We start from the raw sequence: 15501 nt of genomic DNA on the forward strand, positions 1-15501 counted from the left end.
ATGGTTATGGCAAAACTTAACTTAAATAATAATCACTATTATGCGTCCATAAAACATTTATTCAGATCTTTTGAATGTATAATTGCATACACTATTCTGTGATATATTTTCTGCCTATTCAGGCCGAAACCGAATAGGCCGAAAATGCATTTTTAGCCATTTTCTGCCGAATATTCGGTGCATTGCTAAAAAAACCCAATTATAATTCAGTAGAATAGTGAGATAACTCTAAACCCCCCGCCCCCCCCCCCCCCACACACACACACACACACCAAAAAGAAAACGGATGTGTCATGCATTATGGGCCTATACTATTATGAATTTATATAGACATTTCTGTAATCACTATACTATACTTACTATATACTTAGTAGCCTATATAGTGCCCTCTCACTACGCTCATTCTGTAGCTCCAGAATGAGCGTAGGGAGAGGGCACATATGGGGCTACTATATACTATACTATACAGGGGGCATTGCGAAATTAGTCCACTTCAGAAGTCTGAGTGGGAATGAGGATCCCCTGGGGGTCCCCGGACTCCACTTTGGGAACCACTGCTATAGGAGAAGTTACAGTAAGCAGCACTTAGTTCAATATTATTATATTTATTATAGCTTAACTTAAGACCATAATCTTTCATTTGCAGGTCCTTTATGAATGGACATGGTGGCGCGGCTGGTGCCATGCTCTACCAATGTATCATCTTTGACCCTGTCCCTATATATGTCTATTTGACATCTTTCACACACGCACGCGCGCGACACACACACACGCACACGCACACACACCTCGATCGGGGAATAATTCCAGCCTCGGCAACACTAACGTGTCATTAAGATTCTAAACCAACATTACAGAGACATTCTTTAAATACCTCCAACCGTCTACTTACCACCGCGGTGACTGGCTGGTACTCGACCCCAAAATAAAAACAAATTATTATAAACTTTGTGAGTTTTCAAATTGTTGGCCGCGGCGCTCAGTCAAGCATCCTCGTCCTCCTCGTCCTACGAAACAAGTGTTGCGAATATACACACGATACAAAGTAGCGTTTGTGCGTAATTTCCCACCATGGAAGCAGTAGAGAAAGCGGAGAGGTCCCCTTGTGTTGTTAGAAAAAAAACAAAAAAAAAGAAACAGCCTCGTTGCTAAGTAGCGGTGTGCTCATCTCTCTCTCTCTCTCTCTCTCTCTCTCTCTCTCTCCCCCTCTCTCACCTCTCGATCTCAGTTCAAACCAAGCATGACTCCGCCCATCCGGACTGGCCAAACTCTCTCTCTCTCTCTCTCTCTCTCTCTCTCCCTCATTAAGTGCAAAAGGGTTTGGCATTATATTTGCATATAATAATATTTGATATGGCTATTTTAAGTGCAAGGTGCTGACACACCAATTAAATTAATTCAGTTACCTGCTATGAGTTCAATAAAGTTATTGATATGATATGATTGATATCTACAGTATAGGCCTATATTGTGAATTGTGACAGTCTATTACGACACGTTACAAAAATGAATCTACTACAAGTTGCCTGTTTGCATGATCTATAGGAGGACATTAATATAATGTAACTAAATTAATTAAATGTCAATCCCTCTCAGTGTCACAGCCTCTACTTGCTTAGTTAGGTCGTAAACACGTGGTTTTGGCCTAGCCTTAATTAGGGAAGGCCATATTTTCATCACAATTAAATATAAAACATGTATACGGTTAAAGTGCGCCACCTAGTGTTATGGGAGCAGAATTACATATTTCTTTGGTAGAAATATAGTCTGGTGATGCTAGGTTAGTATAGTACTAGAAACATCATATTTTTTCTCAGCACAATTTCAATAATACATACAAGACAGAGTGCCACAAAGTGCCACTTTTTCATGTCAAGGCCCACTATTCAATTGGCATTATGAGCCACCCACGGACCACCATTCAATTAGATCTAGCCTCTCAGACCTAAAATTAAAGAATACTTTGTTGTCGTTGGATAAGATTTTGTCCACAATTCCATGCTGTATCGATGTTGGTACCATTAGGAGAGATAACAAACGTTGATCAAAAAGAATATATATTTGACAATCTCTAATTGTGTAACCTCTTGTAAATTGTCTTAGTAATTTAATTTAATTTAATGCAGATGTAACTCGTGAGAGTGTGAAATGAAACCAAATGGACCCGTATGGCTGGACAATGGAAATGAAGAGTTTACATAGTACACAAGCGCAAGACATGGCCAAAGCATTTCCGGGGGTCCCCAGCCAAAAACGTTGAGAACCACCTGCCATCCATAAGGAACATAAAGAACAAGATCTGATGGTATGCCATCAGAAGTTCTGTAGGTTAAGGACCACCTGCAGAAATGAACATCGTATTGCCCTCCTGGGAAAACTCAAACTCTGGTGAACTCATCCCCCCCTGCCAGAAAACATTCTCCTCGGAGTGTCAGAGTGGATTTCGCCCCCACAGAAAGAAGGAAAAAACCTGCCATGATTCATAGTCTTCATAATATACCTCCACTCTTTGAACTGTCAGCCAAAAATGGCTATCCTGACAAAATACATCTGGATACCGACTGAATGTCATCCCCAGTATTCAGTGGCCATGGAGATGAAACGGAACCCTTCAGGGTTGAGACTGGAGTCAAGCAGGTTTGGGATATTTTTGCTCCTACTCCGATACTCAGACTAAATCTACAGTTGATTTAGTCGAACAGAATGTATTTTGGCGGGCCTTGATGCCGTCGTAATGACTTTTTTCAACGATCTACAAGCCCACAACATGTCCCAGCGTGACGCATTGTGGGCTTGTAGATCGGCTATTTTCAGCATGCAACAAAGTGTAAAATGACTGTCATTCTGGATGTCTCCAACACCAGCTGTCCTGGAGGGGGCAGACATCCTTACCGTTACTGGCAGTCATTGCCCAACAAACTAGCACAGATGGATTGGCCAAGTTGTCCAAACAAGCGATAACTTCTCATATAGGACGCGTCCCAAGACGTTAAAATAAATGATAATGAGGACGACATGAAAGCGAACATCAAAAAGTGCCACATACAGTAGACCTTATAACATTTGCGAAGACACGTACAGCAGCAAGAATCAGAATACATTTTATTGTCACATCACAGGTTTACAGGTGTAAAGAAGTGGGTGAAATTTGAAGATTTTGTGCAAGTCAATAGTCCAACCTGATGATCTTTTTGCTTGTTAATTAAGGCTGCTTAATATTAGATTGTGATGTGATTTCATCCTCATGGACTGTCAAGTGTCACGACCAGACCACTGTGCTGCGATTCAGATTCAGTTCTTTATTGTGATCGGTCAGACAGACTGTATGTATTTTAAATGGGAATAAAACCATTCAGATTCAGATCTACATGTACCCGAGTATAAAAACATACAAACATATTTTTCATGTTCAATACCAAACTGCAGTGTGATTAATCAGATAATTGATTAGGCAATTTTTACAAGCATAAACTACCGGTATAAAAGGTTTGCTGATTACTGTGTCATAATGATTAAATGCTGAATTGCGTTTTTACTCATTTCACTGGCTGACAAATAAAAACAAGCAGGTGTTTGTCTATTGAGATTTGGTTAACATTTTCACCATTGATCAAGACTTTGGATGAATGTTCTAAATAGGCTTATCAGCAAGTCAATCACAAGTTGAGTTATAAGCTAAAAAGTCACAAGCACAGTAGACATTTCCACCAAATTTGGTATTTTGAGTCATATTTTATTGTTTGTGATTGTGATGTAGCATGCATATATTTCAAATTTTTGTTCTTTTACATCTTCACCATTATGTGAATTCTCATTATAATTCCATATTATGAAGTAAAAGGTTATGTTTTTGACTAGATATCCATTTGGGTTCAGATAACATTTGGGTTCATATTGTACTAACTTATTTTACTATAAGTTTATGCCAATTAATTGCATAGACTAATCAAATAATAATAAAAAATAATACAAAAAAATGCATAGACCATAGACTAATCAAATAATATATATATAAAAAAATCATTAGTGGCAACATTAACACATAGTACCTTGTAGAACATTTCAGTTTAGCATAACATAATATACATCAAACAGCAGTTGTTGATTTTTTTAAATATATATTTTTCTAACTTGTTCGCCTGTTATTCCCGTTATTCAACAGCCATTGAATCCTTCTCCTACCAAAGTGTCCTATATTTTATGAGAAAAGAAAATATATGCTTTTTGTGGCTTGACGGTTCAACAGTCGACAACAGTGTTCCAAAAGTCACCGATTCAACCCTCCACGACAGGAAGTGTGTCCAGTCCAGCAAAAATGCCCTTGAGCAGCATTTATTTCGTCAGACTGTGCTCTGAACTCCATGGGAATGGAGGTGTGTGGCTGTGTGTGCTACTGTATACACAATTAAAATGATTAATTTCACCTCCCTGCATGGATCAACATAGACATCCTAAATGTCCATGTTGTGGCTATACAAGGATGTAAAGCAGAATAGCTTGTTGGCCTCATCTGATATAGCTTTAGACGTGCTAGTGTGGATCCTTGCCGACGCAGAAAGTGTACAGTGCAAATTGAAATGGTTTACATTTTAAACTTTCAAATCGCAGTGTTTCATTTCATTATGCAGTTTAATTTAAACGTGTAGGCTGTTTAGAAGTTTCTTCTTCTTTTCTTTTTTCTTTTAGAAAAGTCTTGAAAGGGAAGTCAATGATAGTCCTACCTACTAGAGTAGAAGTGTGAGAATTCTAGACAATTCTATGATAATTGGAACCGTAGAATGAGACCCATTAAGAATTCTACCGGCGAATTAAAATGGAACTTTATGAGAATCCCACTGTATATTCAGAAGGAGTCTATTTGAATTCTTGTGGCGATGTTCCCAACCAAGTTTAAATTCCGCAACATTTTCCACCACTGATGAAGGTGTGACATTGCCACATTAAAGTGAGACCCTGCTTCGCTTTAATGGGCCGGGTCCTTGCCATGGTAACCACCTGTGAATGAGGTCATCACGGACACAATCTCCATCCTGATCCTGACACCGTGCCATCAGCTTCCTCAGTGGCAAATCCGAAGGGACATCTCTTTCTAAATAGGAGAGAGAGAGACAGCAAAGTATATCAATACCCCAGCAAGCCAAATTATATCATGACGACGTCCTCCGGTGACTCTGGTGACGTTCAGGACTAGGCCAGATCACAGCCCATATGGGGATGATCTTTACGTCATTTCCAGGACGTCTTCACCAGTTGAAATAATATAGCTTATTCTGGGTCAGATCTGACTAGTTATGATATGACTTAAGTTGATCTGGCCTCGATCGGACTCTCTGATTCATCCAGGGAAGTCCCTGTTAGTGGGCAGAATTTATGTTGGTTGAAAGCAGGTGATAATCTGGGCCGGATCTGACTAGTCTTGGTGTGATTTGATCTGGCCCAAATAGAGACGTCACTGATTCGTCCAGGTCCTGGCCGTGCTTGCTGGGACATATACTAGTGGATACTGTGAAACATACATTCCATCAGTAGACACAGCAGCAGATATATACGTAACTCAGGTTAATATTTTGCTAGTGAATGACATTAACAGAAAAGTGCGATGACCACAATGTGTGAGTGAGAAGCAAGTTCATTATAAATGGTGTCATTTATACTGTAGGTGACAATTGTGGCTTTAATGGGCGGGCTACCAACAAGTTGCTACATGTTGGAGCTACCCAGCAAAAAGTGCCTTCTTCTCAAGGCACCTTAATGGCTGTTCATGTTTTATTACGTACTGAACTCTAGACGTGCGGGCCTTTAACGTCTAGTATAATACATCAGCACGGGAGTCTTCTACAGTTCCCATGAAGTTCTCACTGATTACCCCCAGCTGGCCTGGGGTTTCACACCCACCACAGCTTTCTGAACATGCCCACTTTTCTTCCCAGCCCCACCCAACCCAACCCATCCCACCCCTCTGGCTACAGATAAAGATTTAGAGATTACAGTAAAGGTCTTCCGTGCAAACTATACTCTTGATTTATAGATTACCACAGTAGAGATCTCTCTAATCTGGATTAGGCATTAAACCACAAAGGCCGATATGGTCTGGCGTATTTATTTACGCCAGACCATATCGGTGTTTGTTCATGTGTGTGTGTCACTGTGTCTACTCACAGATTCCGTCATATATTTTTAATATGTCTCAATATATAGGTAAAATAGGCAAAATATATATAGGCAAAAAAGGTATCACAATGAATTATTAAACTACCTGTTATCATGTAATTTCAATATAGTTACAGAATGCTGATCATGGTTATTGTTGAGTACAGAAAAATCCTGAATGTAGTTCAATAAAGGATGTACCCTTGTGAGTAGGTTTTTACACATTCAATATTAAATGAACACTCGGGATTGAAATACTAGAACACTGAACTGTGTAGCTGGTCATGAGTAACTCTTATGATCATACTCATGTTGTTGTTGGCCCAACAATGACTCCATTATGTTTCCCCCTCTCTGTCCATCCTTCTGTTATTTCTTCTTCTAAAATAACTCATCTCAAAAACGTACTCGGAACTGGATTTACATGGAATTTGCTGTAAACCTTCATGCTCTCCAGCGGAAAGCCATTACGTATTCTGGTGACTCAATGGCCTTTCCTCTGGCACCACCTTTATTTAGGCCAGATGCAACTCAACAATTTTTACCTTTTTGTCCTAGTGCCACCCAAAAGGTAAAAATAGTTTGGGCTAATATTTTGGCCCAAGCGCCAAAATATGAGCATGCACCGGGCACGGCACACAACGGTATGTCATAACCTCATAGAGGCAGATTTTGGGATGAACTGTGTACCAAATCAAGCTGGGCTTTTAAATCCATTCAAGGCGGGAACCCCTTTTGGCGTTTTAAGCATTTTGTTATACTTTAGCTATTGAAGAATAGCAGATCTACAAGCTCATAGCGCGCCACCGAGTGGCGCGCTACAAGCTTGTAGGTCTGCTATTTTTGAAAAATCGTAAAAATGCAGCACAAATCTTTGAATATTATATTCTTTCATAGCGCAAGTTTTTAACTCAAATCGTTGCTTCTTCATATTTTCAGATGGGGGTCGGCGGCTAATTACAGACAAGTAAGACGCGCAAACGCGGGAAGCGAATGCAGCTCGTGTGTGTGTGTGGTTGTTTGTGTGTGTGTGTGTGTGCTACAGCTGCGCCCTGTGTGTGTGTGTGTGTGTGTGTGTGTGTGCTACAGCTGCGCTCTCTGGTGGCGGGCGGGTGGTGTCACAGCGGGACAGACACACAGACAGACAGACAGACATGATCTGCAGGGTCTCATAGTTAGTGCTCATTGCGTTCGCAATAATTCTGGAGGTCCTTGACATGAACAGCACCAGTGCACCACTGATACGTTTTTCAGAAAACAGTTTTTTCTGATAAACTGAGTGACTTAATAATAATATAATAATAAATACAGCTGAAGAGATGAGTTAGACAAGAGTTAGAGGGAATTTAGGAAGTATTAAGCGCACACACACACACACACACACACACACACACACACACACACACACACACACAGTCCTCCCTACATCACACACACATACACACCCATCCTTATCTGACACAGGTCTACGTGCTACAACTATGCAAACAGGTTTTACAATCAGAATGTATCACATGAACCACAAAATGTGGGCAGGCAGGTTTGACCTGGAAGTTAGTAGCCAGTTTGTTCCCCCCCATAGCCAGTCTGTCCCATCAACAGCCCAGTGTTTGATTTTAGTTGTAGTCATAGTCTTTTGAATAGTTTTAATTTAGTTTTAGTCACCTGGAATGTTTTAGTGTTAGTCTAATTTTAGTCATCAATGTTTATTTGACTAAATCTACAGTTGATTTAGTCAACTAAAATGTGTTTTGGCGGGCCATGATGCCGTCGTAATGACTGATTTTATACTTGCTGAAAATAGCCGATCTATAAGCCCACAACGCGTTGCAGCGCGACGAGTTGTGAGCTTGTAGATCGGCTATTTTCAGCATGCAACCAAGTGTAACATGACTTATACTGGATTTCTTGTCCACTACTCCCTTCCTAACATTTTAGTCTAGTTTCTATCTGTTGACGAAATTGTCGATATATTTTGTCTTAGTTGTAGTCATCGTAGCTTAGTTTTCATTTAGTTTTTGTCAGTGAAAAAAGGTAGTCGACGAACATTTTTCGTCTTGTTTTAATCGACGAAAACAACACTGCAACAGCAGCCTTGTATCGTTCTTAAGTTCTCTAGTAGTGAGACAGTGATGGCCCCCGAGACACTGAAAGCTTCATCAAACACACGCATTGTTTTAAATGGCTGTATCCGCACTGCAGGCATCAAGTGGACGCGTCTAAACCTGTTGACGCGTCTTTCAGAATCATTTCAGAGCGTCGACAAGGGTTTGACGTGTTCAAACTCGTATTGCAGGGGTGTGGCGTTTGAATGTTCTAAACTCTTTTGAGAACCATAAGTCCATTTTAATGAAGTAGAAACAGATCCAGATTTTTTTTCCTATGAAACTATAGTAGCCCCCCACTTATTCAAAACACCCCGAACGCCCAGGGTTATTTAACCCAATAAATCAGAGCGCCCAGCGATTTATAGCAGCGGAGCACATTTAGAGACGCACCAGCCACTATCCCGGATGTAGCTGAAGTAGCTTGATGTAGCCAAGACACTCCCGAGGCGATCGACAACAACGGGAGGTATGATTAATTCTAACGCGACTGGCGCCAGCGCTTTAAACAGCAAATAATATTGATGAGGACGTAGATAGGTAGGCTACCCTGTTACAACAGGGTCAAATTCAGGACCCAATTTGAAGTGGAGAGTGAATTTGGTGAGAACCACGTAGTGAGATATCACAAGTGAAATATCCACAAATATTGTCATTCAGGGAGAACGCTGAGCTTTTTCATACAGTCTCAAACAGCCCTCGATTAGATTTGGTTCAAACCCCTACCTTCTCAATTAGTGTAAATAACTACACACTTAACACTACACTAAGTGTAACGATTGAATTGACCTGTAGAGCTGGATTGTTATTTTAAATCTTTATTTACTTATTTTTTACTCACCAGAGGTATGTAGTTATTTTATATGATAAAGTTTCAGAATGCATTTACAAGAATTAACTTTTTTGGCTCACCAGAGGATATATTATATATATGCAATATTAGACTCACCAGAGGTTCCAGTTCTTTGCGGTCTAGCAGGTTGAGCTCAGTGCCAAAGTAGTAGAAGTGTTTGTAGCAGGTGTTGATGTGAGCCTCAGCTCCCATCAGAAGGACTCTGTCAAAATGGTGGATGTAGACGTGGACAAACACCCTGAACAGGCGACACAAGATCTTCTTACACACTGACACAAAGTTCTTTGGGAACGGTGTACCTGGTGGGAAAGACGAAGAGACAGAGAGAGAGACAAAATTAGATTTACGGACGAATGCAAAGGCTAAAGTTGGAAAGAGAGAGAGGAAGAGAGGGCACGAGTGAAGGTTAGCAGAGCGCGTGAAGGAGCAAAGGATTAAGATAGTGAGAGATAAAGAGGAAGAATAGTAACTGGGAATGAAGGATTGGGGCATAGGTACACAGAGGAGAGAGACGCTGGAGAGGGAGAAAACCGAGGAAATTAAACAGTAAAGAAGCACGGAAGGAGGAGAAAACAGACTTCTAACTATAGGAATTCAATGCACAAAAGAGACTTGTGAAGGATTCTGAGACCAAATCGTGTGTGGTTACTTCAAAACTAATTTGATGGTCAAAGTATTGCTCTCAACTCCCATAAATACAATCTAAAGATAATGTCTAAGTAACATTTGTCCCACTGTGTGGCAGAGTGGCGGTTTAACACAAAAGAAAGAAAAATGGGTGAATCCTTTCTCTGCTATTCTGAATTTAATAGTTTAACATTTATTCTCCTTTTCTCTATAAAACTGAACATAAATGAAGAGATACAAATAAATACATTTTTCATTGCACATATTTGTAGCATAATAAAATGTATAGTTTTCATAGCCACAGTATCAGTTCTATAGATCTCATATAGTTGGCAATTACTATCAAATATATAGAACTGAGCAGAAATGCCATAGGACAGTATTCTGTGGCCGACAGTGCACGCACACACACACACAGAGAGAGAGAGAGAGAGACTTAGCTATGGCTGAGGGGGCTGGTGAGTCAGGGCTCTCTGGTGGCTGGCCTAGTTCTCCATAGGAGCAGGATTAGACAACTAACCCCGGCTGATGTCCAGTGCATGCTTGACGATGGATAAACCTCAGTCTCTCGCTATTGAGGTGACCTTAATTTAGCTTAAGCTACAGTTAACTAGCAAGCAAATGTAGCCAGTCTCCCTCAAAGCCTGTCGGCAATACAAAGAACAACAGCTAGCTATATTCACATTCGGCAAATTCAGTGTAGCTGATCCTGTCCTCACAGGTCCATGTGCACTTCTGAGGCTTTATTACAGATGGCTCGGGAATCTACAAGCTGGCATCTTTACACAGGCTTTTTAGCAAAAGGACGATGCACACCTCAGAAGGCTAGTGACAGGTGCGTAGGGCAATAAAGCATACTTAAAAGGTTATCTATGAAAAACAAAGAAAGGGTCCCGCACACTGTCAGAAACTTGCCAAAAATGTTGCTCTTTATTGGGTCAAAGATAACATCTTTACACAGGCGACATTCTAACATGCATTTTAGTGACGAGGCGAAGATGAAGGAAGTGGAACAGATGGAGAGAGAGAGAGAGAGAGAGAGAGAGAGAGAGAGAGAGAAAATGAGCAGACTTTCTTGGGTATTTAGGTACATCCCAGGTGCCAGAGAGAGAAAGAGTGAGTAAGTGAGTGAGTGAGTGAGTGAGTGAGTGAGTGAGTGAGTGAGTGAGTGTGTGTGTGTGTGTGTGTGTGTGTGTGTGTGTGTGTGTGTGTGTGTGTATTCTCCCGTGTACAGACAGTAGACAAACAACTAGTTTCTTAAGCCAAGTTTAAGTTCTGTAATATTTAAATTCCACGTTGCCTTGGTCGTTTGTTAATTAAAATATGTCAACACATTTTGGCATGTACACTATGTGTGTGTGTGTGTGTGTGTGTGTGTGTGTGTGTCCACTGTCTACATTATGTGTTGGTGTGTATCGGATGTCAGTGTCACTACATAATTGACGAGTTTGAAGACATCGATACCTTTCTCACCTCCTCGAGCTCTTTTTTCTTCCAACTGACTTCATTCCTCTCCTCTCCCATACTCTTCTCAACTATCCTTTTTATCACCGGCAGGTATTTTTACAACCCTGTCTTTTCACTCTCCCAGTGCTGCTTAAAGGGGTTTTTCACTTTGAAATGCTTCTGGGGTCATTTTTTTTATGTTAGGTCGGGATTTTGTGTGTACCCCAGACAGTTTGTAAATTGCTTGATTCAAAATTTTGATATTTGATTATGCATTTCATCAGAATCCTATACCATAAACCCATTGTAACTTCAAACTCCATTTTTAACTTCACTGAAAACACGTAAGTGACTGGTATTGTCTTTCTAATGCGTGAGGGGGGGCTGTGTTATTTTCTTTTCCTCAGCATAAAATGCAATACTAGCACACTACATATTTAGCTGCACATATTGGCTGTCGTGGTGAAGGCCTTGTGGACCAGTCAACGCTCTCCCCGGTAGAACTCAAGACACGTGAATGCTCTATTTTTATATTCCGTTGCACGCATGCACGCACACGCACACACACACACCCTATAACACACCTCTGCTGTTGAGCCTCTCGTCTCCACTCTAGTCTACAGTACCAATTAGGGCTAAAATTGCCTTGCTCAAGAGCACATTGCCAGTGCAGCAGTTACTGAGAGACACTTGCTTGACGTTGTTCTCCCTTCCATACAACACAGGGAATCCAAGTGGCACAGTGTTGTTTTTGGCAGCAAATTTGCATTTTAATTTTAGTCATAGTCTCTTGAATAGTTTTCACATCGTTTTAGTCACATTTTAGTCACCCGGAATGTTTTAGTGTTAGTCTAGTTTTAGTCGACTAAATATCAGAAGATTTTAGTCGACTAAATCTACAGGTGATTTACTCGACTAAAATGTATTTTGTCGGGCCTTGTTGCCGTCGTAGTGGCTGATTTTATACTTACTGAAAATAGCCGATCTACAAGCTCACAGCGCGTCGTGCTGCGACACGTTGTCAGCATGTAGATCTGCCATTTTCAGAAATACTGGATCTCTTGTCCACTAGTCCCTTCCTAACATTTTTGTCTACCGGTAGTTTTTATTTGTTGACGAAATTGTCAGTATATTTTATTTAGTCTTAGTTTTAGTCACCATAGCTTAGTTTCCATTTAGTTTTCGTCAGTGGAAAAAAGGTAGTCGACGAACATCTTTCGTATTAGTTTTAGTTGACGGAATCAACACTGGTGGCACACCCTTCTGGCCACAAGGCTTCCCCCAACCAGAGTAATCTAGTAAGAGAGTGGCGACACTAGCGTTGACTCCCATTGTTAACAATGGAATGCGAAAGTGCTCATTCTATCTTAATGGGATAGTTCCAATGTTTGGAACTGTATAGCCCATAGGCACCCCGCTTTGCGGCGAGATCAAAGCGTGTCGCCACTCTCTTGCTATTCCACTCGGCCCCCCAACTAACTAAACTCACCGATGCTGGTGGGGAAGATGTCCTCGTTGTTGATCTGCATCTCGATCCAGTCCATCAGCAGGCTCATGTACTGGGGCGCGGGCAGCGCCGTCGGCCTCTTGTACCGCCGGTCGTCCTGCCAGCGGTACTCGTACTTGGGGCCTCCGGACATGATGGGACACGACTCCGCCGTGCAGAACTCGCACACCGTCCCGTAGATCAGGTTGATCCGGTTGAAGAAGTCCACCACGTGAACCGCCACCCACTCGTTCAGGTCCTCGCCGTGCGGCAGGCGCACCGCGGCCCGCAGGTCCACGCCAGAGTCCAGCGAGGCCTGGGCCATCTTGTAGAGGTCGAAGCGCTGCGTGCCCGGCTCAAACTTCTTCTTGGGCCGGAAGGTTCTGTCCTTGTGGAAGACTTGTTTTAGGTGGACGGACATGGTGTAGGTCTGCGGTCGACAGGAATGATTATAGGTATATTCGGAAAATGCGTTTCAGACGGCCCACCTATACATAAATCAAGGCAATATTGTGGGGGAAACATCCATAATATTCAAAGTGAAGAAATTGGGTCCATGTCCTATCCCATTCTCATTATTTAGTACAAGAATAATGTAGCCATTGGCATTGTGGTCTAGAGGGTGTTGCAATTGCTTGTAAAGTTCATAATCTGGACATTTCACTTAATTCTATGTTTTCAATTCATGTAATTCACTCCAGATAATAATGCAGTCAGCTTCACCTCAATGACCAATGGTCATCAAGAGGTCACTCAAACACTGGGATTCTAAGCTCTGAACAAATATTCCAACTGGCCAATAGTCCAAAAGCTTCTGACTTTCTTTCTTTCCGTTGCGTTTCTCCTTTTGGAACTTCACATGCTGCTTTGTCCTGTTGAGACACAAATATATAATCATAAAACATTTAGCCTGCAGCCTGATAGAATAATTGAACATCAATATTTTATGCTGGATGTTGCACAATCTGGTAGTGTTGCCAGAGTGTGCAAAGTGTTGAGTATTAGTGAAGCATATGAACAATGAGTGTCTGTGTCTATTTATATATGTGTATTTGTACAGTGTGTGTATTATTGTGACATACTGAGTGAGTGAGTGTGTGAGTGTGTGTGTGTACTGTATGTGTACATCTGTGCAGTGCACACGTGCGTGTGCAGGCCTAATGTTGTGAAGTTTCCACACTGTTCTGATTGAAAACAAAACCTAATCCTCTTTCAGAATTCAGGTCTGTACAGGATTGAGATTTAGAAATAGAAACAATGTATAGTTCAGTTTAGACTAGTTTTGGTTGTCTCCGCCAGGCCCAACGTGTGGCCGAGACTATGTTTTCGCCCGTCCGTCTGTGTGCAGCTAATCTCCGGCACCATTGGACCAATCGGCTCGAAACAAACATTTTCTCACATTGGCCTGTTATAGCGCCACCAGGATGTTGATTATAGCAGAGCAAATCTTTGGATATTTTTGACAAAACATCACACACACCATCAACTGTTGAAGGACCGTAGCTCATACAATCAAAATTCCATTTCCCATGGATTCATTAATCCGTACACAACCATTTTGCGTTTTCTTTGCAAAACCCAGTATTTTGCTTAAAGCTGTGCCACATACTTCATTGGACAGTCTGTCTGTCAGGGAATTGATGTTAATGATGTTGGTTATCAACATGAATCTGGCTCCAATGAATACAGAGCAGACACATATCCTGTAAGCCTTTTGGTTGCTTGATACTGTAACATTAAATCAGAGATCAGACCTGTGTTTACAATCACTTTGTGGATCAATTACGTGGATGTAGAAAATGTCTGTTGTTTTAGGCTATTAGCTTTTCATCATTGTATTGTTGCCGACCCATAGTAACTGACTTGGCCTGGCGCAGACCTGTGCTCTGAGGAACACATATTTCTACTTTAATCTGTTTAATCCAGGGAACATTTACTGAGCACATGCAGATGCCGTTTTACACCAGAGTTAAGCAACTTTAGTCACAAGACTTCTTTCAACACAAGTTTAACCCCCTATGGAAGTTCAGCCTTAGTACAGTATGCGTTATTACCTGTGATTTTGGTGGACATTTAATTCTGAAGCGTGCCCGAATAGCCTACGATGTTTCGTTTAGAACAGAACCCCGTCCGTCCCCGATCTTTAAATCATAGCCATACACTTGCCACAAAGAGAATGGAATATGAATAGGATATAGAACCTGAAGTGGAAAGTGTATTAAAAGTAAAAGCCTGTTTTTGATCTATGTAAATGGTCGCCCATACTAATAAGCACTAAAGGCTCAATTAATGTTTCCAATCCAGAAAAACAAGCAGCAAACAACAAAAGCAACGTCAACGTCCAGATGCAGCTTATTCTCAGGTTAATCTATGCGACACGAAGAAAGTAAGTCACGTACTATTGAAACAGGCGCCGTGTAGAGTAGACCGCATGGGCTTAAAACCGCCAGAGTATAAACTCTGTGAGTATAAATACATACAATGTCAATAATTCACTACAGTGCTTACCTCAAGAAGCAATAAAAACACATCCAGTGCGCGCCGCACACACACAGTAGTAGGCTACACACACACTCAGTCGCAGACCTGCGTCGACAAGTACAGTTCGAAGATACAACATTCCTCCAGACTGACTCTTCTATGTAGGGGGGGGGGGGGGGGGATGATGCGTTCTATGTGTAACGGGATGTTCGGGATGTTTGTGATGCAATGAGAGAAACATGTTAGCCGTTGTTTATACAACCAGACTTGTATAAAAACCAGTCAAACTTGGGGTGGTTTGACCTGTTAAGTTATTTTAATTGGCGAACTTAGTGATTGATTGAAAGTACAGT

The 15501-nt window shown here is 41.3% G+C and overlaps 2 protein-coding genes across 2 annotated transcripts in view; both read right to left on the reverse strand.

Annotated features, from left to right (window-relative positions):
* The window catches only part of epb41l4a (erythrocyte membrane protein band 4.1 like 4A), a 41913-nt gene extending 40796 nt beyond the window's left edge, over nucleotides 1-1117 (reverse strand). The window contains exon 1 of the mRNA XM_083760186.1: nucleotides 893-1117. The gene's annotated coding sequence lies outside the window, so the exon portion shown is untranslated. The remainder of the gene's footprint in view (nucleotides 1-892) is intronic.
* Nucleotides 1118-3085: 1968 nt separating this feature from the next.
* LOC310878468 (MOB kinase activator 3B) lies at nucleotides 3086-15309 on the reverse strand. The gene is made up of 5 exons (XM_083792797.1): nucleotides 15176-15309; nucleotides 13391-13539; nucleotides 12671-13097; nucleotides 9205-9407; nucleotides 3086-5089 (listed from the first exon to the last, which is right to left on the reverse strand). The coding sequence occupies exons 3-5, from the start codon at nucleotides 13086-13088 to the stop codon at nucleotides 5060-5062; spliced, it is 651 nt and encodes a 216-aa protein (XP_083648923.1). The 5' UTR covers nucleotides 13089-13097; nucleotides 13391-13539; nucleotides 15176-15309; the 3' UTR covers nucleotides 3086-5059.
* Nucleotides 15310-15501: the final 192 nt, after the last annotated feature.

Source organism: Protomyctophum parallelum (assembly GCF_964188405.1).
Source record: "Protomyctophum parallelum genome assembly, chromosome: 2".
In the NCBI taxonomy this organism is placed as follows: Eukaryota; Metazoa; Chordata; class Actinopteri; order Myctophiformes; family Myctophidae; genus Protomyctophum; species Protomyctophum parallelum.

Excerpts from the sequence above, each read along its gene's own strand:
- LOC310878468 (XM_083792797.1), bottom strand. The coding sequence starts at position 13,088 with ATGTCCGTCCACCTAAAACAAGTCTTCCACAAGGACAGAACCTTCCGG. Across the intron at positions 9,408-12,670 it reads CATCTTCCCCACCAGCATCG|GTACACCGTTCCCAAAGAAC; the intron begins GTGAGTTTAGTT and ends CTTTCCCACCAG. Across the intron at positions 5,090-9,204 it reads GCAAAGAACTGGAACCTCTG|AAAGAGATGTCCCTTCGGAT; the intron begins GTGAGTCTAATA and ends TCTCCTATTTAG.